Source organism: Musca autumnalis, unplaced genomic scaffold (assembly GCF_047663935.1).
Source record: "Musca autumnalis isolate F117 unplaced genomic scaffold, ASM4766393v1 scaffold_5, whole genome shotgun sequence".
Lineage (NCBI taxonomy): Eukaryota > Metazoa > Arthropoda > Insecta > Diptera > Muscidae > Musca > Musca autumnalis.
This window is the reverse complement of record NW_027412088.1, coordinates 177,310,078-177,336,362: the sequence shown is the minus strand read 5'-3', so window position 1 is coordinate 177,336,362 and position 26,285 is coordinate 177,310,078. Positions and strand designations below refer to the sequence as shown.

Below are 26,285 nucleotides of genomic sequence, written 5' to 3'. Positions count from 1 at the left end.
TTCTTTAGAAAATCCACGCCTTGTGGCCTTTTGATGTCTCTAGAAATTTCTTTAGAAAATCCACGCCTTGTGGCCTTTTGATGTCTCTAGAAATTTCTTTAGAAAATCCACGCCTTGTGGCCTTTTGATGTCTCTAGAAATTTCTTTAGAAAATCCACGCCTTGTGGCCTTTTGATGTCTCTAGAAATTTCTTTAGAAAATCCACGCCTTGTGGCCTTTTGATGTCTCTAGAAATTTCTTTAGAAAATCCACGCCTTGTGGCCTTTTGATGTCTCTAGAAATTTCTTTAGAAAATCCACGCCTTGTGGCCTTTTGATGTCTCTAGAAATTTCTTTAGAAAATCCACGCCTTGTGGCCTTTTGATGTCTCTAGAAATTTCTTTAGAAAATCCACGCCTTGTGGCCTTTTGAGGTCTCTAGAAATTCCTCCTCTTCTGGGGGTCTCAGTACCGAAAATGACATCCAGAGACATCTGCTGTAGAGTAGATTACCACATAGGTCTATATGACCTTAGAAATATGTAAATTTTTCAATTATTTTTCCTGAGCTATGAGAAAAATTCTCCCTTTATTCTTATTTATGTAAGTGAAAAAAGATCCCTGTTTATCTAATTTCTCTCTTCTCTACAAATAAAAATGCTCACCTCAAGACACTTGGTGGTACATTTATTACAACAATACCGTGATTGCTACGTAAACAAGGTGCATAGAATTTTTCTGTGTTAAAATAACAATACTACTTTTCCGAACTACTTTCGTGCCGTTATGGTGAAGTTATTGGTCAAAACTATATTATTTATTTTGAGGAAAATTCTCCCTAACATTTCAACGAAATGATGATGCCAAGGCTATTATCGATCCCGAAGTTTGTAAAATCTGAAAAGAGAGTAGAAAAAAAGGGAGAAAAATGCTTCGTGCTAGTTTGTTTTCCCTTTGTATGAACAAAGATGAACACAGTTTAAATCAATACTTACCGAGGCAAAAGTGCTCATTGAGGGTGAAAAGAACGGTACCGACATACTCAAGGATTTCTGAGATCGGATAATAATCATGAGAACAATACGACGCAATCTCGGATTACAAATGTACCAATTGCATTTGAAGATCACCGTGGCTAAATAAATACTCTGAGAAAAGAACAGGGAAAATGTGAGAAGAATAATGATGAAAACAAAAAGAAAACTTCTGTCTCTCTTACATTCTCAGCCACCAAGGTTCCACCATAGCAATAGACAGCCAATTGTGAGAGGGCTGCCACAGTATAACCCAAATAAATGAAACGACCAAAACCGTTATACTAAAAAATAATCAAAGAACTCAATTTTTCTCATTCTCTTCGAAATTTTCCAACACTTACCGTTAACATTTCAAAAATACTTGCTCCAATTACCATACTGGCCGATACAAAATGAGCCAATGTGATGATACTGTAGCGCTTACAAAAGAAATCAGTCATTTCAATAATGATATTATGACGTTTTATAATTAAAATCAATTGCTCTTCAACATAGGCGGCTTCTGCGGTATTCAAAGTTAATTTGTCTTCAAATTTTCGAAACAATAATTTGACATCGGCTTGTAACATTTTCAGCAAAGTTGCAATGTGCGCGCAATACTCAAAATATAAGGCATCCGAGCCGCCAAAAGTAAAGATTGTTACATAACCAGTATAGGCGGTAAAAATATAGGCCAATGGATATAGGGGACCCTCGAGCAGAAATTTGGGCATGCTATACAGGGGAGAATAAAAGAAGGGAAGAAATTATTTGCCATTAAGTATTGTATGGAAATGTGAAAGAAGATAGTTTTTGGCAACATAATTTATTAAAACCTTCACCAAATCATCTAGAGGCTATTCGGTACAGAATATATAATTAATTTTAATTAATTTTAAATGTAAGACTTCTTTTGTAAAATAGATGGCCCGCAGAGGATCTTGTGTAAATTATGTAAATATTTTTACAAAATTTTCTATAAAACAAATGCCTTCCAGAGGCATATACTTTACTGTATGTTACCATAGAGACATCTGGTGTAGACTAGGTGAGCTTTAGGATATCTTGTGAAAAGTCAATAACTCCGGAGTTCATCTACTGTAGAATAAATTACAGCTAGGACATTTTCTAAAAAGTAAATGATGTTCAGAAGATCTTCTGCACATTAAACGAATTCCAGAGGCATATACTGTACAATAGATTACCATCGGAGACATCTAGAGTAGCTTAGGCTAGCTTCAGGCATAATTTGAGAAGTCAATAACTCCAAAGTACATGTAGAGTCCATGATCTTAGCTTCAAGGAATCTAGGGTGAATTATATAACATCAGCCTACATCTACTACAGATTACATTAAATCTAGAACATTTTCTGAAAAGTAAATCATGTTCAGAAATTCTCCTCTACAGCTTATGTCATCCAGAGCCATCTACCGTACAGTAGATTACCACAAGAGACATCTGGAGAAGACTAAGCAGGTAAGCTTCAGGGCATCTCGTGAGTCAAGTCAATAACATCAGAGTACATATATTGCTGAAAAGACTACTTCTAGGACATCTTCTGAAAAATAATTGATGTTCAGAAGATCTTCTGTACATCATACGACTTCCAGAGCCATCTACCATTAGAGGTATCTACAGTTGACCAGGTAAGCTTCAGAGCACTTTGTGAGAAGTCAACAACACCAGAGTACATCTATTGCAGAGTCGATTACATATACGACACCTTCTGAAAAATTAATGATGTTCAGAAGATTTTCTATACAACAAATAGCTTTTGGAGCCATCTACCGTACGGTTTATTATCACCTGAATCATCTAGAGTAGACTAGGCGAGCTTCAGGCCATCTTGAGTGAACTCAATAACATCAGAGTATATCTATTGTAGAGCATACTACATCTAGGACTTCTTCTGGAAAGTAAATTATGTTCAGAAGATCTTCTGGACAGCATATGACTTCTGGAGCCATTTACCGTCCAGTAGATTACCATTAGAGGCATCTAGAGTAGGCTAGGTGAGCTTCAGGGCATCTCGTGAGAAGTCAGTACCACCAGAGTACATCAACTGTACAGAAGGTACAGCATATGACTTCCAGAGCCATCTACCGTACAGTAGAATACCACCATTGGCATCTAGACTAGACTAGGTGAGCTTCAAGGTGTCTTGAGTGAAGTCAACAACACCAGAGTACATCTACTGCAGAGTCGATTACATATACGACATCTTCTGAAAAATAAGTGAAGTTCAGAAGATTTTCTGTACAGCAAATTGCTTCCGGAGCCATCTACCGTACAGTATATTACCACCAGAATTATCTAGAGTAGACTAGGTGAGCTTCAGACCATCTTGAGTGAAGTCAATAACATCAGAGTATATCTATTGCAGAGCAAACTATATCTAGGACTTCTTCTGGAAAGTAAATGATGTTCAGAAGATATTCTGTACAGCATATGACTTCTGGAGCCATTTACCATCCAGTAGATTACCATTAGAGGCATCTAGAGTAGGCTAGGTGAACTCCAGGGCATCTCGTGAGAAATCAATACCACCAGAGTACATCATCTGTACAGAAGGAACAGCATATGACTTCCAGAGTCATCTACCGTACAGTAGATTACCACCAATGACATCTAGAGTAGACTAGGTGAGCTTCAAGGTGTCTTGAGTGAAGTCAAAAGCACCAGAGTACATCTACTGCAGAGTCGATTGCATATACGACATCTTCTGGAAAATAAGTTATGTTCAGAAGATTTTCTGTACAGCAAATGGCTTCCGGAGCCATGTACCGTACAGTATATTACCACTAGAATTATCTAGAGTAGACTAAGTGAGCTTCAGGCCATCTTGAGTGAAGTCAAGAACATTAGAGTAAATCTATTGCAGAGCAAACTACATCTAGAACTTCTTCTGAAAAGTAAATGATATTCAGAAGATCTTTTGTACAGCATATGACTTCTGGAGCCATTTACCGGCCAGTAGATTACCATTAGAGGCATCTAGAGTTGGCTAGGTGCGCTCCAGGGCATCTCGTGAGAAATCAATACCACCAGAGTACATCAACTGTACAGAAGATACAGCATATGACTTCCAGAGCCATCTACCGTACAGTAGATTACCACCAATGACATCTAGAGTAGACTAGGTGAGCCATCTACCGTACAGTAGATTACCATCAGAATCATCTAGAGTAGACTAGGTGAGCTTCAGGCCATCTTGAGTGAAGTCAATAACATCACAGTATATCTATTGTAGAGCATACTACATCTAGGACTTCTTCTGGAAAGTAAATGATGTTCAGAAGATATTCTGTACAGCATATGACTTCTGGAGCCATTTATCATCCAGTAGATTACCATTAGAGGCATCTAGAGTTGGCTAGGTGAGCTCCAGGGCACCTCGTGAGAAGTTAGCACCACCAGAGACATCAAATGTACAGAAGGTACAGCATATGACTTCCAGAGCCATCTACCGTACAGTAGATTACCACCAATGACATCTATAGTAGACTAGGTGATCTTGAAGATGTCTTGAGTGAAGTGAACAAGACCGGAGTACATGTACTGCAGAGTCGATTACATATACGACATCTTTTGAAAGGTTTTATGTACAGCAAATGGCTTCCGGAGCCATCTACCGTACATTATATTACCACTAGAATTATCTAGAGTAGACTAAGTGAGCTTCAGACCATCTTGAGTGAAGTTAATAACACCAGAGTAAATCTATTGCTGAGTAAACTACATCTAGGACATCTTCTGAAAAGTAATTGATGTTCAGATGATCTTCTGTACAGCATACGACTTCCAGAACCATCTACCGTCCAGTAGATTACCACCAAGGACATCTAGAGTAGACGAGGTGAGCTTCAAGGTGTCTTGAGTGCAGTCAATAACACCAGAGTAAATCTATTGCTTAACAAACTACACCTAGGACACCTTCCGAAACGTAAATGATGTTCAGAAGATCTTCTGGACAGCAGATGACTTTATGTTCAAAAGATCTTCTGTACAGGATATGACTTCTGGAACAACTTACCGTCCAATAGATTACCACCAAGGACATCTAGAGTAGGCTAGATGAGTTTCAAGGTGGCCTGAGTGCAGTCAAAAACACCAGAGTCTATTGCTTAACAAACTACATCTAGGACACTTTCCGAAAAGTAAATGATGTTCAGAAGATTTTCTGTACAGCATATGACATCCAGAGCCATCTACCGTAAATTATATTACCACCAATGACATCTAGAGTAGACTAGGTAAGCTTCAAGATGTCTTGATTGAAATCAATAACACCAGAGTAAATCTATTGCTGAGTAAACTACATTTAGGACATCTTCTGAAAAGTAAATGATGTTCAGATGATCTTCTGTACAGCAAGTGACTTCTGGAGCCATTTACCATCCAGTAGATTACCATTAAAGGACATTTATAGTAGACTAGGTGAGCTTCAAGGTGTCTTGAGTGTAGTCAATAACACCGGAGTACATCTATTGATGAACAAACTACATCTAGGACATCTTCTGAAAAGTAAGTGATGTTCAATAGATCTTCTGTACAGCATATGACTATCAGAGCCATCTACCGTATAGTAGATTACCACCAAGGACATCTAGAGTAGACTAGGTTAGCTTTAAGGTGTCTTGAGTGAAGTCAATAACACCAGAGTAAATCTATTGCTGAGTATACTACATCTAGGAAATCTTCTGAAAAGTAATTGATGTTCAGATGATCTTCCGTACAACATACGACTTCCAGAACCATCTACCGTCCAATAGATTACCACCAAGGACATCTAGAGAAGACTAGGTTAGCTTCAAGGTGTCTTTAGTGAAGTCAATAACACCTAAGTACATCTATTGCTGAGTAATCTACATCTAGGAAATATTCTCAAAATTAAATGATGTTCAGAAGATCTTCTGGACAGCATATGACTTCCAGAGCCATCTACCGTTCAATAGATTACCACCAAGGAAACTAGAGCAGACAAGGTGAGCTTCAAGGTGTCTTGAGTGAAGTCAATAACACTGCTGAGTAATCTACATCTAGGAAATATTCTCAAAATTAAATGATGTTCAGAATATCTTCTGGACAGCATACGACTTCCAGAGCCATCTACCGCGCATTGGATTACCATTAGAGGCATCTAGAGTAGACTAGATGAGCTTCAAGGTGTCTTGAGTGAATTCAATAACACCAGAGAACATTTACTGCAGAGTCGATAGCATATACATCTTCTGAAAAATAAGTGATATTCAGAAGATTTTCTGTATAGCACATGGCTTCCGAAGCCATCTATTGTACTGTATATTACCCCCAGAATCATCTAGAGTAGACTAGGTGAGCTTCAGGCCATCTCGAGTGAAATCAATAACACCAGAGTATATCTATTGGAGAGCAAACTACATTTGGGACTTCTTCTGAAAAGTAATTGATGCTCAGAAAATTTTCTGTATAGCATATGATTTCCTAAGCCATCTACCGTACAATAGATTACCACCAAGGATATCTAGGGTAGGCAGATAATCTCCCGGGGTTTTTGAAAAGTAAATGAAAAAAAGTTCCCCCCACTTACGTCATATTGAACGGTGTCAACCACACCAACTCCTTGCCCTTCGACCAAAATATCCATGCCAATACCAAAGGTTTTAAATTATATGCCGTACACGTTATAAATCCCGCTAGGAAAGGGGCAAAATTTACTCGTGCTGCCATTACCGAAGAATTGCGTATAATACGATGATGCACCAACTTATGATTCGCTTCTTTCTCATCGTAAGCGTAAAGCATTTCATGCATTTTCTTCAAGACCAATTGTAAATCGGCATGATAATATGAAATCAAAATCATTTTCAATACAGTTACCGCCGATGTGCCGGCTGGACAAAGGGTATCCAATGCCTTTTCCAAATCATAACTTAAGCAGGAAAAGCCAGCATGTAATTCCGTTACAACACCCACCAGCAGAAGGACAAAATTAAATGTGGCCCAAAAACGTATGCGCGGAGTTCTTGATGCTCCCGGCCAAAATCCCATCAATTGCAGGCATATTTTCGGCACATAAAAGTAGTAGTCTTCCAGCGGGTTTGTACGGGATAAGAAACGCAACAACATTTTCCGAAAAAGAGTTAAACCGTAAGTTTGATTAAAAAAACTCGAATGACTAATAATGAAATGTTTAGGCTTTTATAGTCGCCCATTTTGACTTGCTCCTCAATTTTATAATTGTCTATCCGTGGGCTATTACAGTTAAGGTTATGTTATTAAGCGATTATATAAAATTACGGAAAAACTTTTGCCAAACTTTGTTGGTTTTTTTCTTTTCAAATAATTTGCAATAATTGTTTGTTGTCCAATTACGTGACATGGACGGATAGATGAGGTTGGGTGGATGTCGTCTTATAACGGAGAGTTCTAGGTTGGTGGGTGGGTGTAAATAAGCTTATGATTCCGTGCATTTTCTCCCACTCTGTTTCGCAAATGGAACCTATATCCTATTCTATAAGAAAGAATGATCATATACAACAATAACTTTATTTCAATCGATCTAAATTCATGTGACTTTGTATCAAAATTAACGAATACATAACCAATCGGGACATCATAGAAAACCAAGATTTCCGATCCATATTCAAGGCGCCAGCAAGTTGTAAATTTAGCTTACGATTACAAATATAAATGGCAAATTCCTCGCACTGAAATGAAAAGAAAAACAAAATAATAATTTTATAAATTTATGAAAAAAATGTATAGTTTTGGTCGTTTTGAAATAATGAAAATAATGAATGAAAGTTCAATTCTGGTTCTATGAAAATTTGAAATACTTTTTTTTTTAATTGAATATTTTTCATTTAAATTTTTCATAAAACTGCAATAACGATCCGTAATACAAACAAGTCTTAAGGATTTCCATTAAAACTGTAAAAATAGGTTTATACGGGGAGCAGAGTGATGGTTCATGCATTGTATTCACTAAAATGAACCTTGGTCCACAAGTAGTGTTCATTGCAGTACCACTCAAGTGCCACCACTAAAATCGTTTTGTAAACGGAACATCATGTAACTCATCTCCGATGAACTTTTCTAATGGAAAAACAGGTATGAAAGTACCAGTCAGCTGGGCACACTGAGATATACCCTCAACCTCGGACCTAAAAAAAAGAATTAAACACAAAACTTCTGACATCAATAGGGGTTTTTGAGTTTTTGGACTAATTTCTTAAGAATTATGGATTTACCCAAAAAAATTACGTTCTTAACTAGGGCCGCATACAGATGATATTACCAAAAATTTAAAAACAACCAGACGAGTCCTTAGACTGCACTCTTTCCAAACTTTGTGTGGGAGGTACCCGAAAGAAGGGTGCTATGTAGCCAATAGTCGGACATAATTCGTTTGAACGATATCGGTTTCTCCCTTCGAGGGTTATCTTACGTACTACCCAATTAAGTTGGAGTACACTTTTCTCAAATTTTGTGTTGTAGGTACCCGAAGGTGGAGACCAATACAGTCCATATTCTAACCTGATGCACGACTAGATGAAATCATACGATGTGCAAAGATTGGACCAATCAGAATCTCCCTGCGCGAGTAATGGGAGCCGCTAGGACAACCTGCTGAAAAAAAAACAAAACGATCCGAGAGGATCTCTTAAACTTCACTTTATCGGAATTTTGTTCGGGAGGTACCCGAAGGAGTGGACCAATATAGTCCTTATATCTCGAAAGAATAATAAGAAGTGCAAATATTGGACCAAATCGATTGATCCCTTCGAGAGTTATCGTTCACGCCATTTTACAGAAATTGTTTGAACTTTTGTCATCTCCGATAAACTCTTCTGAAAGAAAATTCATCTCCGATTAACTTTTCTATAGCAAAAATATACATCAGAGTATATCTATTGCAGGGCAAACCATATCTAGAACTTCTTCTGAAAGATAAATGATGTTCAGAAGATCTTCTGTACAGGATATGACTTCTGGAGCCATTTACCGGCCAGTAGATTACCATTAGAGGCATCTAGAGTTGGCTAGGTGCGCTCCAGGGCATCTCGTGAGAAGTCAATACCACCAGAGTACATCAACTGTACAGAAGATACAGCATATGACTTCTAGAGCCATCTACCGTACAATAGATTACCACCAATGACATATTGAGTAGACTAGGTGAGCTTCACGGTGTCTTGAGTGAAGTCAACAACACCAGAGTACATCTACTGCAGAGTCGATTGCATATACGACATCTTCTGAAAAATTAATGATGTTCAGAAGATTTTCTGTACAGCAAATGGCTTCCAGAGGCATCTACCGTACAGTATATTACCACCAGAATCATCTCGAGTAGACTAGGTGAGCCTCAGGCCATCTTGAGTGAAGTCAATAACAGCAGAGTACATCTATTGCAGACAAACTACATCTAGGACTTCTTCTGAAAAGTAAATGATGTTCAGAAGATCTTCTGTACAGCATATGACTTCTGGAGCCATTTACCATCCAGTAGATTACCATTAGAGGACATTTAGAGTAGACTAGGGGAGCTTCAAGGCATCTCTTGAGAAATCAATACCAACAGAGTACATCAACTTTACAGAAGGTACATCATATGACTTCCAGAGCCATCTACCGTACAGTATATTACCACCAATGACATCTAGAGTAGACTAGGTGAGCTTCAAGGTGTCTTGAGTGAAGTCAACAACACTGGAGTACATGTACTGCAGAGTCGATTACATATACGACATCTTTTGAAAAATACGTGATGTTCAGAATATTTTCTATACAGCAAATAGCAAAAATAATTTTCGATGAAAAAGTCATATCCGGTGAACGTTTAAATAGGAAAACTTATCACCGATAAACTTTTTTCTAGGAAAAGTGATCTCCGATGAAATTTTCTGTAAGAGAAGATATCAAAGGTGAACTTTTCTTAAGGAAAAATCATATCCCATGAACTTCTCTATATAAGAAAAGTCATCGTCCGATGAACTTTTCTATATATAAGAAAAGTCATCGTCCAACGAACTTTTCTGTATAAGAAAAGTTTTCTATGGAAAAAGTCAGCTCCGTTGAACTTTTCTTTAGGAAAAGTTGTCTCCCATGATTTTTTTTATAGGAACAGTCATCTCCATAGAAAAGGTGATCGGAGATGACTTTTTCCATAGAAAAGGTCATCGGAGATGACTTTTTCCGATGACCTTTTCTATGGAAAAAGTCATCTCCGATTACCTTTTCTATGGAAAAAGTCATCTCCGATCACCTTTTCTATGGAAAAAGTCATCTCCGATGACCTTTTCTATGGAAAAAGTCATCTCCGATCACCTTTTCTATGGAAAAAGTCATCTCCGATGACCTTTTCTATGGAAAAAGTCAACTCCGAGCACCTTTTCTATGGAATAAGTCATCACCGATCACCTTTTCTATGGAAAAAGTCATCACCGATCACCTTTTCTATGGAAAAAGTCATCTCCGATCACCTTTTCTATGGAAAAAGTCAACTCCGATCACCTTTTCTATGGAAAAAGTCATCTCCGATCACCTTTTCTATGGAAAAAGTCATCTCCGATCACCTTTTCTATGGAAAAAGTCATCTCCGATGAACTTTTCTATAGGAAAAGTCATCTCCGATGAACTTTTCTATAGGAAAAGTCATCTCCGATGAACTTTTCTATAGGAAAAGTCATCTCCGATGAACTTTTCTATAGGAAAAGTCATCTCCGATGAACTTTTCTATAGGAAAAGTCATCTCCGATGAACTTTTCTATAGGAAAAGTCATCTCCGATGAACTTTTCTATAGGAAAAGTCATCTCCGATGAACTTTTCTATAGGAAAAGTCATCTCCGATGAACTTTTCTATAGGAAAAGTCATCTCCGATGAACTTTTCTATAGGAAAAGTCATCTCCGATGAACTTTTCTATAGGAAAAGTCATCTCCGATGAACTTTTCTATAGCAAAAGTCATCTCCGATTAACTTTTCTATAGCAAAAGTCATCTCCGATTAACTTTTCTATAGCAAAAGTCATCTCCGATGAACTTTTCTATAGGAAAAGTCATCGGACTTTTCTATGGGAAACGTCTTCTCCGATGACCTTTTCTTTGGGAAACGTCTTCTCCGATGACCTTTTCTATGGAAAAAGTCAACTCCGATGACCTTTTCTTTGGAAAAAGTCATCTCCGATCGCCGTTTCTATGGAAAAAGTCATTTCCGATGAACTTTTCTATAGGAAAAGTCATCTCCGATGAACTTTTCTATAGGAAAAGTCATCTCCGATGATCTTTTCTATAGGAAAAGTCATCTCCGATGATCTTTTCTATAGGAAAAGTCATCTCCGATGAACTTTTCTATAGGAAAAGTCATCTCCGATGAACTTTTCTATAGGAAAAGTCATCTCCGATGAACTTTTCTATAGGAAAAGTCATCTCCGATGAACTTTTCTATAGGAAAAGTCATCTCCGATGAACTTTTCTATAGGAAAAGTCATCTCCGATGAACTTTTCTATAGGAAAAGTCATCTCCGATGAACTTTTCTATAGGAAAAGTCATCTCCGATGAACTTTTCTATAGGAAAAGTCATCTCCGATGAACTTTTCTATAGGAAAAGTCATCTCCGATGAACTTTTCTATAGGAAAAGTCATCTCCGATGAACTTTTCTATAGGAAAAGTCATCTCCGATGAACTTTTCTATAGGAAAAGTCATCTCCGATGAACTTTTCTATAGGAAAATCATCTCCGATGAACTTTTCTATAGGAAAAGTCATCTCCGATGAACTTTTCTATAGGAAAAGTCATCTCCGATGAACTTTTCTATAGGAAAAGTCATCTCCGATGAACTTTTCTATAGGAAAAGTCATCTCCGATGACTTTTTCTATGGAAAAACTCATCTCCGATGACTTTTTCTATGGAAAAACTCATCTCCGATGACTTTTTCTATGGAAAAACTCATCTCCGATGACTTTTTCTATGGAAAAACTCATCTCCGATGACTTTTTCTATGGAAAAACTCATCTCCGATGACTTTTTCTATGGAAAAACTCATCTCCGATGACTTTTTCTATGGAAAAACTCATCTCTGATGACTTTTTCTATGGAAAAACTCATCTCCGATGACTTTTTCTATTGAAAAACTCATCTCCGATGACCTTTACTATGGAAAAACTCATCTCCGATGACCTTTTCTATGGAAAAACTCATCTCCGATGACTTTTTCTATGGAAAAACTCGTCTCCGATGATATTATCTATAGGAAAAGTCATCTCCGTTGAACTATTCTATGGGAAAAATCATCTCGGAATAACTTTTCTATTGGAAAAATCATCACCGATCAACTTTTTTATAGGAAAAGTTTAGGGTATACTTTTCTATAGGATAGCTCATCTCCGATGATCTTTTATAAAGGAAAGTTCATCTCCGATGAACTTGTCTATAGGAAAAATCATCTCCTACGACATATTTCAAGTTTATTTCACTTCATTAAATTCAATATACAGAAACTCACCACTTTTTCTAAATTCCCGTTAATACTTCCAGCAAAATTAAACTCCATTAAACTGAGGGTTAAATCCTCAAAACTATACGAAGTCGTCATATCACATAAATAATCGTTGATAAATAAATCCAAAGTATTGAAAAGATATGTAACTGCAACAGTAGCCAATAGAGCTGTTGTACCCAGCTTTATATACTCATGGTAAAGAAAGGCCGTATATACCGATATTACATTGTTGATCATTATATTGGAACGGCAGACGATCATTTCCCATTTAAAGATTCGGTGTACCTCTATTAGCAACCGGCATAGCTTTGAGTGCATTTGAAGTAACTCGTAAAGTTTGATATGTAATCCCGGCATCGTCTCACTAGGCCGGCCGGATTTATGGGCCATACACACGATGGTCACGTCAATGTGATAAAAACAACGGCATATTTTCCACATCACATGGAAATATTGATACAATACCAAATATGGTAGGATTTGAACATTGGCCAAGCACACCATAAAGGGAATGAACCACAACAAACTACATTGACACGAAAAGGAGCCATAGCTCATGACCATAGTGGCCGCATACAGGTAAGTGAGTATGGAAAATTTCAAATAAACAAGCCAATGGAGTTTGCACTTTACTTCCGTACTTTTAAAACCATCAAATTTCCAGTTCCAGCACTCTTTTTCCAAATGGATTATTCTTTGCATTAATTTACAAAACTCTCCATCATATCTCCAGATATGCCCTATGGTGTACATGACCATAATACCTTGGATATATCTATAACCGGACATAATCACCAGCAGAGGATTCAAATTTCTGATGTTTTCAAATAATTCCAAATAATCGTATAAAACATAAAGCAACATCACCAGTCCCATACTGTGAGCCCCGAACACGGTTACTCGCGATAAGGTATTTCGTTGAAATCTTTCATGGATCTGGTCATACCAAAATGCCGTTAGACCTTGCACAATGAACCAATATTGTAAAAAATATTGAAATTTTCCACTCGCATTTTTTACGGAATTTTTTATCTTATCGCACAACATTTCCCTTCTTCTCACTCCAAACAATAACTTCTAATTTGATTCAGGACAATTCACTAAAATAACTAGGAATGGCCTTTATCTTCAATACGTGTTTACACATCAATAGATGACAAATAGCTTTGACATGTGTAAATATAAAAGCGTTCAAAAACACCCTACATAGTCTAACTAAGGAAAGGGATGTTTCATAACAGATATCCAAAAACATTATCGTCCGATGAAATTTTTTAAATTTTCCTATAGAAAAGCTCAACGCACGATGACTTTTCTATAGGAAAAGTCATCTCCGATGAACTTTCTATAGGAAAAGTCATCTCCGATAAACTTTTCTATAGGAAAAGTCATCGTCCAATGAATTTTTCTATAGGAAAAGCCATCGTCCGATGAATTTTTCTATAGAAAAGTTTATCGGAGATGACTTTTCCTATAGAAAGTTCATCGGAGATGACTTTTCCTATAGAAAAGTCATCGTCCGTTGAGCTTTTCTATAGGAAAATTTAAAAAATTTCATCGTCCGATGAACTTTTCTATAGGAAAAGTCATGGTCCGATGAACTTTTCTTAGGAAAAGTCATCGTCCGATTAACTTTTCTATAGGAAAAGTAATCTCCGGTGAAATTTCTATAGGAAAAATCATCACCGGAGATGATTTTTTTTTATATAGGAAAATTAACCTCCCATGAACACTTCTATAGGAAAAGTAATCTCTGATGAATTTTTTTCTATAGGAAAAGTCATCGTCCGATGAACTTTTCTTAGGAAAAGTCATCGTCCGACTAACTTTTCTATAGGAAAAGTCATCTCCGGTGAAATTTCTATAGGAAAAATCATCTCCGGTGAACTTTTATATAGAAAAATTAACCTCCGATGAACACTTCTATAGGAAAACTAATCTCTGATGAACTTTTCTATAGGAAAAGTCATCGTCCGATGAACTTTTTTATAGGAAAAGTCATCTCCGATGAACTTTTCTACAGGAAAAGTCATCTCCGATGAACTTTTCTATAGGAAAAGTCATCTCCGGTGAACTTTTAGATAGGAAAATTAACCTCCGATGAAATTTCTATAGGAAAAGTAATCTCCGATGAACTTTTCTGTAGGAAAAGTCATCTCCGATGAACTTTTCTATAAGAAAAGTCATCTCCGGTGAAATTTCTATAGGAAAAATCATCTCCGGTGCACTTTTATATAGGAAAATTAACCTCCGATGAACATTTCTATAGGAAAAGTAATCTCTGATGAATTTTTTTCTATAGGAAAATTAACCTCCGATGAACATTTCTATAGGAAAAGTAATCTCTGATGAATTTTTTTCTATAGGAAAAGTCATCGTCCGATGAACTTTTCTATAGGAAAAGTCATCGTCCGATGAACTTTTCTATAGGAAAAGTCATCGTCCGATGAACTTTTCTATAGGAAAAGTCATCGTCCGATGAACTTTTCTATAGGAAAAGTCATCGTCCGATGAACTTTTCTATAGGAAAAGTCATCGTCCGATGAACTTTTCTATAGGAAAAGTCATCGTCCGATGAACTTTTCTATAGGAAAAGTCATCGTCCGATGAACTTTTCTATAGGAAAAGTCATCGTCCGATGAACTTTTCTATAGGAAAAGTCATCGTCCGATGAACTTTTCTATAGGAAAAGTCATCGTCCGATGAACTTTTCTATAGGAAAAGTCATCGTCCGATGAACTTTTCTATAGGAAAAGTCATCGTCCGATGAACTTTTCTATAGGAAAAGTCATCGTCCGATGAACTTTTCTATAGGAAAAGTCATCGTCCGATGAACTTTTCTATAGGAAAAGTCATCGTCCGATGAACTTTTCTATAGGAAAAGTCATCGTCCGATGAACTTTTCTATAGGAAAAGTCATCGTCCGATGAACTTTTCTATAGGAAAAGTCATCGTCCGATGAACTTTTCTATAGGAAAAGTCATCGTCCGAAGAACTTTTCTATAGGAAAAGTCATCGTCCGATGAACTTTTCTATAGGAAAAGTCATCGTCCGAAGAACTTTTCTATAGGAAAAGTCATCGTCCGATGAACTTTTCTATAGGAAAAGTCATCGTCCGATGAACTTTTCTATAGGAAAAGTCATCGTCCGATGAACTTTTCTATAGGAAAAGTCATCGTCCGATGAACTTTTCTATAGGAAAAGTCATCGTCCGATGAACTTTTCTATAGGAAAAGTCATCGTCCGATGCTTGGGAAAAGTCATATCCGAGATGACCTTTCCTATGAGAAATGTCTTCTCCGTTGACCTTTTCTATAAGAAAAGTCATCTCCGATGACCTTTTCTATACGAAAAGTCATCTCCGATGACCTTTTCTATACGAAAAGTCATCTCCGATGACCTTTTCTATACGAAAAGTCATCTCCGATGACCTTTTCTATACGAAAAGTCATCTCCGATGACCTTTTCTATACGAAAAGTCATCTCCGATGACCTTTTCTATACGAAAAGTCATCTCCGATGACCTTTTCTATGGGAAAAATCATTTCCGAAGACCTTTTTTATGGGGAAGAGTCATCTCCGTTGACCTTTTCTGTGGGAAAAGTCATATCCGATGACCTTTTCTATGGGAAAAGTCATCTCCGTTGACCTTTTCTTGGCAAAAGTTATCTCCATTGACCTTTGCTACGGGAAAATCAGCTCCGTTGACCTTTTCTATGTGAAGTGTCATCTCTGTTGGCCTTTTCTTGGGAAAAGTTATCTCCGACGACCTTTTCTTTGTGAAAAGTAATCTCTGATTACCTTCTCTATAGGAATTATTACCTCCGTGTAATTCCGACGACCTTTTTTATTTGAAACGTTATCTCCGATGGCCATTTCTAAGGGAAAAGTCATCTCCGATTACCTTTGCTTCAGAGAGGTCTTCTCGATGACTTTTTCTATGGGAAAAAGTCATCTCCGATGGCCTTTTCTATGAAAAATTAAAATGATTTGCTGTTCACTTACCTCTCTGTCAAGTTGTGCTATGGTTATCCTCTGCCCATCGAATAGTCTTAGGCTCATATTCAATCTTCCAAAGTGTTGCGAAGTCATATCGGTCATATTATTGTTCAAATATAAATCCAAATGATTGAAGAAAAATGTGGTTATAACTAAGCCGAGAAAAGCCACGGTATCTTTTATATACTCCGAAAATAGAAAGGCGTAATAGACCGCAATAATGTTGTAGATATTGACATTGTAGCGACACATACAAACTTGGAACTTTAGAAGAATTTGTAATTTCCTCAAACAAGAGGCTGTTCTCGAATGGAAATCCCGAAGCCAAGACAATTTGGAACATAACAATGTTTCCGCAAAGGGCGTTGACAATGTGATGACTTCCTTGGCAGTGAACGAAGTGTGGCGATCGATGTAATGGAATAGACGACATGCCTTCCGCAGAATTTGAAAATGTTGAAACAGTATAATGTATGTCAGGTATTGAACATTTGTGAGCAACACTATCTTCGACGCTATCCACACATCTAGTCCCTGGGGAAATTGGGTATAGCTGGTAATTAGCAGCGACACATAGAGGCAGGTCATAATGAAATATTTCAAATACAACAATTTTTGATATTTTCTTTCAATTTCTTGACACTTTGAGAAATGTTTTCGCCCTTCCTCTTCCAATTGTTGCATTCGCCATTTAAGCCCAGTATAGGTTTTATCCATACGCCATATGTGGATAGCCGTATTCACAACTAGAACTCCCTGAACGTATTTAAAGGATGACATGACCACAATTAACCGATGACGCTTTTCTGCATTCACATAGACATGCGAGTAGTCGATAAGAAATTGCAGCAAACAAAAGAAACCGATTATGTTAACGGCAAGAGTCACAGTGCAGGACATGATATTTCTCCGGTATATGCTCTTTTCCTTGTCCCACCAATACGATGTTGCACCCATAACTATTAAGAGATACTGCGGATACTGTCTATAATTTTTAAGAATTTTTATTAAACGTCTTCTCATTTATTCGTTAATAGGCTTTCCGTTAACGGAATTGACTTCTTTAACCATTCAATTATAACTAAATATTTTTGGACGTGACACTCGCACATGAACTAATCGGTATCTTTATGGAAATCTATTGACTAACATATGTATGTATGTCATACATTAATGCATAAGTACACATTGTATGTATGTGTACACATACATGTAGAAAAGTTCAGCGGAAATTAAGAGCTCATCGACGTTGACGTTCCTTATAGAAAAGATAATCGGAGATGACTTTTGACATAGAAATGGTCATCGTATATGACCATTTCTATAGAAAAGTTCATCGAAACTGACTTTTCCTATGGAAAGTTCATAGGAGATGACTTTTCCCGTAGAAAAAGTCACCGAAGATGACTTTTGGTATAGAAAAGTTCATGGCATATGATTTTTCCCCATAGAAAAGTTCATCGAAGATGAGTTTTCTGCACAGAAAAGTTCATCGGATATAACTTTTCCCAATAAAAAAGTTCTTCGAAGATAACTTTTTTTATAGAGATGATTTTTCCCATAGAAGAGGTAATCGGAAATTAATTTTTTCTATAGAAAAGGTCATCAGAGATAACATTTTCCATAAGGAAGTTCATTGAAGATGACTTTTCTCATAGAAAAGGTCATAGGAGTTTTATTTTTCTTTCTTTATTTTCATCGAATACTACTTTTTCCAAAGGTCATCGGAGATGACCTTTCCCACAGAAAAGGTCATCGGAGATGACTTGTCCCATAAAAAGGTCATAGGAGATGACTTCTCCCATAGAAAAGGTCATCGGAGATGACTTCTCACATAGAAAAGGTCATCGGAGATGATTTTTCCCATAAAAAGGTCTGCGGAGACGACTTTACCCATAAAAAAGGTCTTCGGAGATGATTTTTCCCATAAAAAGGTCTGCGGAGACGACTTTACCCATAAAAAAGGTCTTCGGAGATGATTTTTCCCATAGAAAAGGTCATCGAAGATAAATTTTTCCCATGGAAGAGGTCATCGGAAATGACGTTTATCCATAGAGAAGACCATAGGAGATGACTTTTCCTATAGAATAGCTAATCGGAAATGACTTTTCCGATAGAAAATGTCATAAGAGATAACCTTTTCAACAGGGATGTTAATTGGAGATGACCTATCCTAAAGAAAAGGGCATTGGAGATGACTTTTCCCAATAAAAAGACCTTCGGAGATGATTTTTTCCATAGAAAAGTCATCTCCGATTACTTTTTCTATACAAAAAGTCATCTCCGATGAACTTTTCTATGGGAGAAGTCATATCCTATGACCTTTTCTCAGAGATTAATTCTCCCATAGAAAAGTTCATCGGAGATGACATTTCCTATAGAAGAGTTCATCGGAGATGACTTTTCCTATAGAAAAGTTCATCGGAGATGACTTTTCTCACAGAAAAGTTCATCGGAGATGACTTTTCTTATAGAAAAGTTTTTCGTAGATGACTTTTCTTCTAGAAAAGTTTTTCGTAGATGACTTTTCTTCTAGAAAAGTTCATCGGAGATGACTTTTCTTATAGAAAAGTTCATCGGAGATGACTTTTCTTATAGAAAAGTTCATCGGAGATGACTTTTCTTATAGAAAAGTTCATCGGAAATGACTTCTCGTATAGAAAAGTTCATCGGAGATGACTTTTCGTACAGAAAAGTTCATCGGAAATGATTTCTCGTATAGAAAAGTTCATCGGATATGGCTTTTCTTATAGAAAAGTTGATCGGAGATGACATTTCTTATAGAAAAGTTAATCGGAGATGACTTTTCGTATGAAAAAGTTCATCGGAGATGACTTTTCGTATGAAAAAGTTCATCGGAGATGACTTTTCGTATAGAAAGGTTCATCGGAAATCACTTCTCGTATAGAAAAGTTCATCGGAGATGACTTTTCGTATGAAAAAGTTCATCGGAGATGACTTTTCGTATAAAAAAGTTCATCGGAGATGACTTTTCGTATAGAAAAGTTCATCGGAGATGACTTTTCGTATAGAAAAGTTCATCGGAGATGACTTTTCGTATAGAAAAGTTCATCGGAGATGACTTTTCGTATAGAAAAGTTCATCGGAAATGACTTCTCGTATAGAAAAGTTCATCGGAGATGACTTTTCGTATAGAAAAGTTCATCGGAAATGACTTCTCGTATAGAAAAGTTCATCGGAAATGACTTCTCGTATAGAAAAGTTCATCGGAGATGACTTTTCTTATAGAAAAGTTCATCGGAGATGACTTTTCTTATAGAAAAGTTCATCGGAGATGACTTTTCTTATAGAAAAGTTCATCGGAGATGACTTTTCTTTTCTATAAGAAAATTTCTATAGAAAATTTCATCGGAGATGACTTTTCTTACAGAAGTGTTCATCGGAGATGACTTTTCTTATAGAAAAGTTCATCGGAAATGACTTTTCTTATAGAACAGTTCATCGGAGATGACTTTTCTTATAGAACAGTTCATCGGAGATGGCTTTTCTTATAGAACAGTTCATCGGAGATGACTTTTCTTATAGAAAAGTTCATCGGAGATGACTTTTCTTATAGAAAAGATCATCGGAGATGACTTTTCTTATAGAAAAGTTCATCGGAGATGACTTTTCTTATAGAACAGTTCATCGGAGATGACTTTTCTTATAGAAAAGTTCATCGGAGATGACTTTTCTTATAGAAAAGTTCATCGGAGATGACTTTTCTTATAGAAAAGTTCATCGGATATGACTTCTCCCATAGAAAAGATCATCGGAGATGACATTTCCTATAGAAGAGTTCATCGGAGATGACTTTTCCTATAGAAAAGGTCATCGGAGATGACTTTTCTCACAGAAAAGTTCATCGGAGATGACTTTTCTTATAGAAAAGTTTTTCGTAGATGACTTTTCTTATAGAAAAGTTCATCGGAGATGACTTTTCTTATAGAAAAGTTCATCGGAGATGACTTTTCTTATAGAAAAGTTCATCGGAGATGACTTTTCGTATAGAAAAGTTCATCGGAAATGACTTCTCGTATAGAAAAGTTCATCGGAAATGACTTCTCGTATAGAAAAGTTCATCGGAGATGACTTTTCTTATAGAAAAGTTGATCGGAGATGACATTTCTTATAGAAAAGTTCATCGCAGATGACTTTCCTTTTAGAATAATTCATCGGAAATGACTTTTCTTATAGAAAAGTTCATCGGAGATGACTTTTCTTATAAAAAAGTTCATCGGAGATGACTTTTCGTATAGAAAAGTTCATCGGAGATGACTTTTCGTATAGAAAAGTTCATCGGAGATGACTTCTCGTACAGAAAAGTTCATCGGAAATGATTTCTCGTATAGAAAAGTTCATCGGAGATGACTTTTCGTACAGAAAAGTTCATCGGAAATGATTTCTCGTATAGAAAAGTTCATCGGAAATGACTTCTCGTATAGAAAAGTTCATCGGAGATGACTTTTCGTATAGAAAAGTTAATCGGAGATGACTTTTCGTATGAAAAAGTTCATCGGAGATGACTTTTCGTATGAAAAAGTTCATCGGAGATGACTTTTCGTATAGAAAGGTTCATCGGAAATGACTTCTCGTATAGAAAAGTTCATCGGAGATGACTTTTCGTATGAAAAAGTTCATCGGAGATGACTTTTCGTATAAAAAAGTTCATCGGAGATGACTTTTCGTATAGAAAAGTTCATCGGAGATGACTTTTCGTATAGAAAAGTTCATCGGAGATGACTTTTCGTATAGAAAAGTTCATCGGAAATGACTTCTCGTATAGAAAAGTTCATCGGAGATGACTTTTCGTATAGAAAAGTTCATCGGAAATGACTTCTCGTATAGAAAAGTTCATCGGAAATGACTTCTCGTATAGAAAAGTTCATCGGAGATGACTTTTCTTATAGAAAAGTTCATCGGAGATGACTTTTCTTATAGAACAGTTCATCGGAGATGACTTTTCTTATAGAACAGTTCATCGGAGATGACTTTTCTTATAGAAAAGTTCATCGGAGATGACTTTTCTTATAGAAAAGTTCATCGGAAATGACTTTTCTTATAGAACAGTTCATCGGAGATGACTTTTCTTATAGAACAGTTCATCGGAGATGACTTTTCTTATAGAAAAGTTCATCGGAGATGACTTTTCTTATAGAAAAGATCATCGGAGATGACTTTTCTTATAGAAAAGTTCATCGGAGATGACTTTTCTTATAGAAAAGTTCATCGGAGATGACTTTTCTTATAGAACAGTTCATCGGAGATGACTTTTCTTATAGAAAAGATCATCGGAGATGACTTTTCTTATAGAAAAGTTCATCGGAAATGACTTTTCTTATAGAACAGTTCATCGGAGATGACTTTTCTTATAGAAAAGTTCATCGGAGATGACTTTTCTTATAGAAAAGATCATCGGAGATGACTTTTCTTATAGAAAAGATCATCGGAGATGACTTTTCTTATAGAAAAGTTCATCGGAGATGACTTTTCTTATAGAAAAGTTCATCGGAGATGACTTTTCTTATAGAAAAGTTCATCGGAGATGACTTTTCTTATAGAAAAGTTCATCGGAGATGACTTTTCTTATAGAACAGTTCATCGGAGATGACTTTTCTTATAGAACAGTTCATCGGAGATGACTTTTCTTATAGAAAAGTTCATCGGAGATGACTTTTCTTATAGAAAAGTTCATCGGAGATGACTTTTCTTATAGAAAAGTTCATCGGATATGACTTCTCCCATAGAAAAGTTCATCGGAGATGACATTTCCTATAAAAGAGTTCATCGGAGATGACTTTTCCTATAGAAAAGTTCATCGGAGATGACTTTTCTCACAGAAAAGTTCATCGGAGATGACTTTTCTTATAGAAAAGTTTTTCGTTGATGACTTTTCTTATAGAAAAGTTCATCGGAGATGACTTTTCTTATAGAAAAGTTCATCGGAGATGACTTTTCTTATAGAAAAGTTCATCGGAGATGACTTTTCTTATAGAAAAGTTCATCGGAGATGACTTTTCTTATAGAAAAGTTCATCGGAGATTACTTTTCTTATAGAAAAGTTCATCGGAGATGACTTTTCTTATAGAAAAGTTCATCGAATATGACTTTTCTTATAGAAAAGTTCATCGGAGATGACTTTTCTTATAGAAAAGTTCATCGGAGATGACTTTTCTTATAGAAAAGTTCATCAGAGAAGTTCATCGGAGATGACTTTTCTTATAGAAAAGTTCATCGTTGATAACTCTTCTTATAGAAAAGTTCATCGTAGATGACTTTTATTATAGAAAAGTTCATCAGAGAAGAATTTTCTTCATCGGAGATGACTTTTCTTATAGAAATGTTCATCGGAGATGACTTTTCTTATAGAAAAGTTCATCGGAGATGACTTTTCTTATAGAAAAGTTCATCGGAGATGACTTTTCTTATAGAAAAGTTCATCGGAGATGACTTTTCTTATAGAAAAGTTCATCGGAGATGACTTTTCTTATAGAAAAGTTCATCGGAGATGACTTTTCTTATAGAAAAGTTCATCGGAGATGACTTTTCTTATAGAAAAATTCATCGGAGATGACTTTTCTTATAAAAAAGTTTATCGGAGATGACTTTTCTTATAGAAAAGTTCATCGGACATGACTTTTCTTATAGAAAATTCATGACTTTTCTTATAGAAAAGTTCATCAGACGATGACTTTTCTTATAGAAAAGTTCATCGGAGATGACTTTTCTTATAGAAAAGTTGATCGAAGATGACTTTTCTTATAGAAAAGTTCATCGGAGATGACTTTTCTTTTAGAAAAGTTCATCGGACGATGACTTTTCTTATAGAAAAGCTCATCGGAGATGACTTTTCTTATAGAAAAGCACATCGGAGATGACTTTTCTTATAGAAAAGCTCATCGGAGATGACTTTTCTTATAGAACAGTTCATCGGAGATGACTTTTCTTATAGAACAGTTCATCGGAGATGACTTTTCTTATAGAACAGTTCATCGGAGATGACTTTTCTTATAGAACAGTTCATAGGAGATGACTTTTCTTATAGAAAAGTTCATCGGAGATGACTTTTCTTTTCTATAAGAAAATTTCTATAGAAAATTTCATCGGAGATGACTTTTCTTACAGAAGTGTTCATCGGAGATGACTTTTCTTATAGAAAAGTTCATCGGAAATGACTTTTCTTATAGAACAGTTCATCGGAGATGACTTTTCTTATAGAACAGTTCATCGGAGATGACTTTTCTTATAGAACAGTTCATAGGAGATGACTTTTCTTATAGAAAAGTTCATCGGAGATGACTTTTCTTTTCTATAAGAAAATTTCTATAGAAAATTTCATCGGAGATGACTTTTCTTACAGAAGTGTTCATCGGAGATGACTTTTCTTATAGAAAAGTTCATCGGAAATGACTTTTCTTATAGAACAGTTCATCGGAGATGACTTTTCTTATAGAACAGTTCATCGGAGATGACTTTTCTTATAGAAAAGTTCATCGGAGATGACTTTTCTTATAGAAAAGTTCATCGGAGATGACTTTTCTTACAGAAATGTTCATTGTAGATGACTTTTCTTATAGAAAATTTCATCGAAAATGACTTTTTCCTATAGAAAAGTTCATCGGACGATGACTTTTCCTATAGAAAAGTTCATCAGAGATGAGTTTTCTTATAGAAAAGTTCATCGGAGATGAGTTTTCTTATAGAAAAGTTCATCGGAGATGATTTTTCCTATAAAAAAGTTCATCGGAGATGACTTTTCTTATAGAAATGTTCATCGGAGATGACTTTTCTTATAGAAATGTTCATCGGAGATGACTTTTTTTATAGAAAAGTTCATCGGAGATGACTATTCTTATAGAAGAGTTCATCGGAGATGATTTTTCTTATAGAAAAGTTCATCGGAGATGACTATTCTTATAGAAGAGTTCATCGGAGATGACTTTTCGTATAGAAAAGTTCATCGGAGATGATTTTTCTTATAGAAAAGTTCATCGGAGATGACTTTTCCTATAGAAAAGTTCATCGGAGATGACTTTTCCTATAGAAAAGTTCATCGGAGATGACTTTTCCTATAGCAAAGTTCGTCGGAGATGACTTTTCCTATAGAAAAGTTCGTCGGAGATGACTTTTCCTATAGAAAAGTTCGTCGGAGATGACTTTTCCTATAGAAAAGTTCGTCGGAGATGACTTTTCCTATAGAAAAGTTCATCGGAGATGACTTTTCTTATAGAAAAGTTCATCGGAGATGACTTTTCTTATAGAAAAGTTCATCGGAGATGACTTTTCTTATAGAAAAGTTCATCGGAGATGACTTTTCTTATAGAAAAGTTCATCGGAGATGACTTTTCTTATAGAAAAGTTCATCGGAGATGACTTTTCTTATAGAAAAGTTCATCGGAGATGACTTTTCTTATAGAAAAGTTCATCGGAGATGACTTTTCTTGTAGAAAAGTTCATCGGACGATGACTTTTCTTATAGAAAAGTTCATCGGAGATGATTTTCTTATAGAAAAGTTCATCGGAGATGACTTTTCTTATAGAAAAGTTCATCGGATCTGACTTTTCTTATAGAAAAGTTCATCGGAGATGACTTTTCTTATAGAAAAGTTCATGGGAGATGACTTTTTTATAGAAAATTTCATCGGAGATGACTTTTCCAATAGAAAAGTTCATCGGAGATGAGCTTTCCAATAGAAAAGTTACTTTAGACTTTTCCAATAGAAAAGTTCATCGGATATGTCTTTTCCTATAGAAAAGTTCATGGGAGAAAAAAAATCAAATATGTCTTTTCCTATAGTAAGTTAAACGGGATAACTTTTCCCATATAAAGGTTATTGGTGGTGACTTTTCTCATAGAAAAGGTAATCGGTAAAAAGCTCGTCGTAATTGATTTTTCTTAGAGGCATCCTACCTTTCGCAGATGACTTTTCCTATTAAAAAGTTCATTGAATATGATGTTTCGTAAAGACAAGTTCATCAGTGTCGACTTTCCGCAAAGTAAAGTTATCGAAGGTCTCTTTTTCGTAGAAAAGTTCCTCGGAGATGACTTTTCAAGAGAAAATCTGGTCTGAGACTACTTTTTTAGAGATTTTTTCTATTAATTAGGGAAAGTTGATCGGATATGAATTTTTGCATAGAAAGTTTTAACCGAGATAACATTTTCTAAAGTGAGCTTCGATTGTCATTAAATAGAGAAACACTTACCTCTTTTCCGATATTCCTATTCAGCTGTTCCACACAAATAAAGTCTCTGAATCTCAACGTTAAATCATCAAAACTATACGAAGTCATGTCGCAAATATAATCATTTACGAATAAATCCAAAGTATTGAAAACATACACCACACCGAGCAGACTTATCATATACAGAGATTGTTGAATATATTCCAGATAGATGAAAACAGTATAGCCTAACATAATATTTGTCAACATTATATTTGAACGGCTAATTAGAATTTGCCATTTGAAAATTGTTTGTAATTGAATTAAACAGTGACACAAGTTGTTGTGATGTCTCATTAAATTGGAAACTTTCCCCTGCTTTGGTGTTGGTGGTATTTCATCAAAAGCTTCCTGAGCCATGGAGGCTATTGCTGACTCAATTAAATAAAACAGGCGGCATATTTTCCATATCATTTGAAAATATTGATATAACACCAAATATGGCAGCATAACAACATTGGCACAGCTTATCATAAAAGCAATATTCCAAAGTAAATAATCACTATGCAGGTAGCCATAGCTCGTCAACAAATTGAGCGCATACTGATATGTGAGTATTGCATATTTCAAATAATAAATACG

General features: G+C 35.9%; 1 protein-coding gene across 2 annotated transcripts; it reads right to left on the bottom strand.

Annotated features, from left to right (window-relative positions):
• Nucleotides 1-623: 623 nt before the first annotated feature.
• On the bottom strand, nucleotides 624-25,789 carry Or10a (Odorant receptor 10a). 2 transcript variants are annotated; one of them, XM_073988828.1, is made up of 6 exons: nucleotides 25,686-25,789; nucleotides 6,565-7,684; nucleotides 1,356-1,728; nucleotides 1,197-1,295; nucleotides 973-1,125; nucleotides 624-874 (listed from the first exon to the last, which is right to left on the bottom strand). In XM_073988828.1, the coding sequence occupies exons 2-6, from the start codon at nucleotides 7,101-7,103 to the stop codon at nucleotides 824-826; spliced, it is 1,215 nt and encodes a 404-aa protein (XP_073844929.1). In that variant the 5' UTR covers nucleotides 7,104-7,684; nucleotides 25,686-25,789; the 3' UTR covers nucleotides 624-823. The 2 variants fall into 2 exon arrangements, with proteins under 2 accessions (XP_073844929.1, XP_073844930.1); XM_073988829.1 differs by lacking the exon at nucleotides 25,686-25,789 and adding an exon at nucleotides 16,488-16,820.
• Nucleotides 25,790-26,285: the final 496 nt, after the last annotated feature.

What these genes read in the sequence shown, in the direction of transcription:
- Or10a (XM_073988828.1), bottom strand. Translation starts at nt 7,103, where the DNA reads ATGTTGTTGCGTTTCTTATCCCGTACAAACCCGCTGGAAGACTACTAC. An exon ending in GTATTTTTGAAATGTTAACG is followed by an intron (nt 1,296 to 1,355) that starts GTAAGTGTTGGA and finishes ATTATTTTTTAG; the next exon opens with TATAACGGTTTTGGTCGTTT. An exon ending in GAACCTTGGTGGCTGAGAAT is followed by an intron (nt 1,126 to 1,196) that starts GTAAGAGAGACA and finishes TTCTTTTCTCAG; the next exon opens with AGTATTTATTTAGCCACGGT.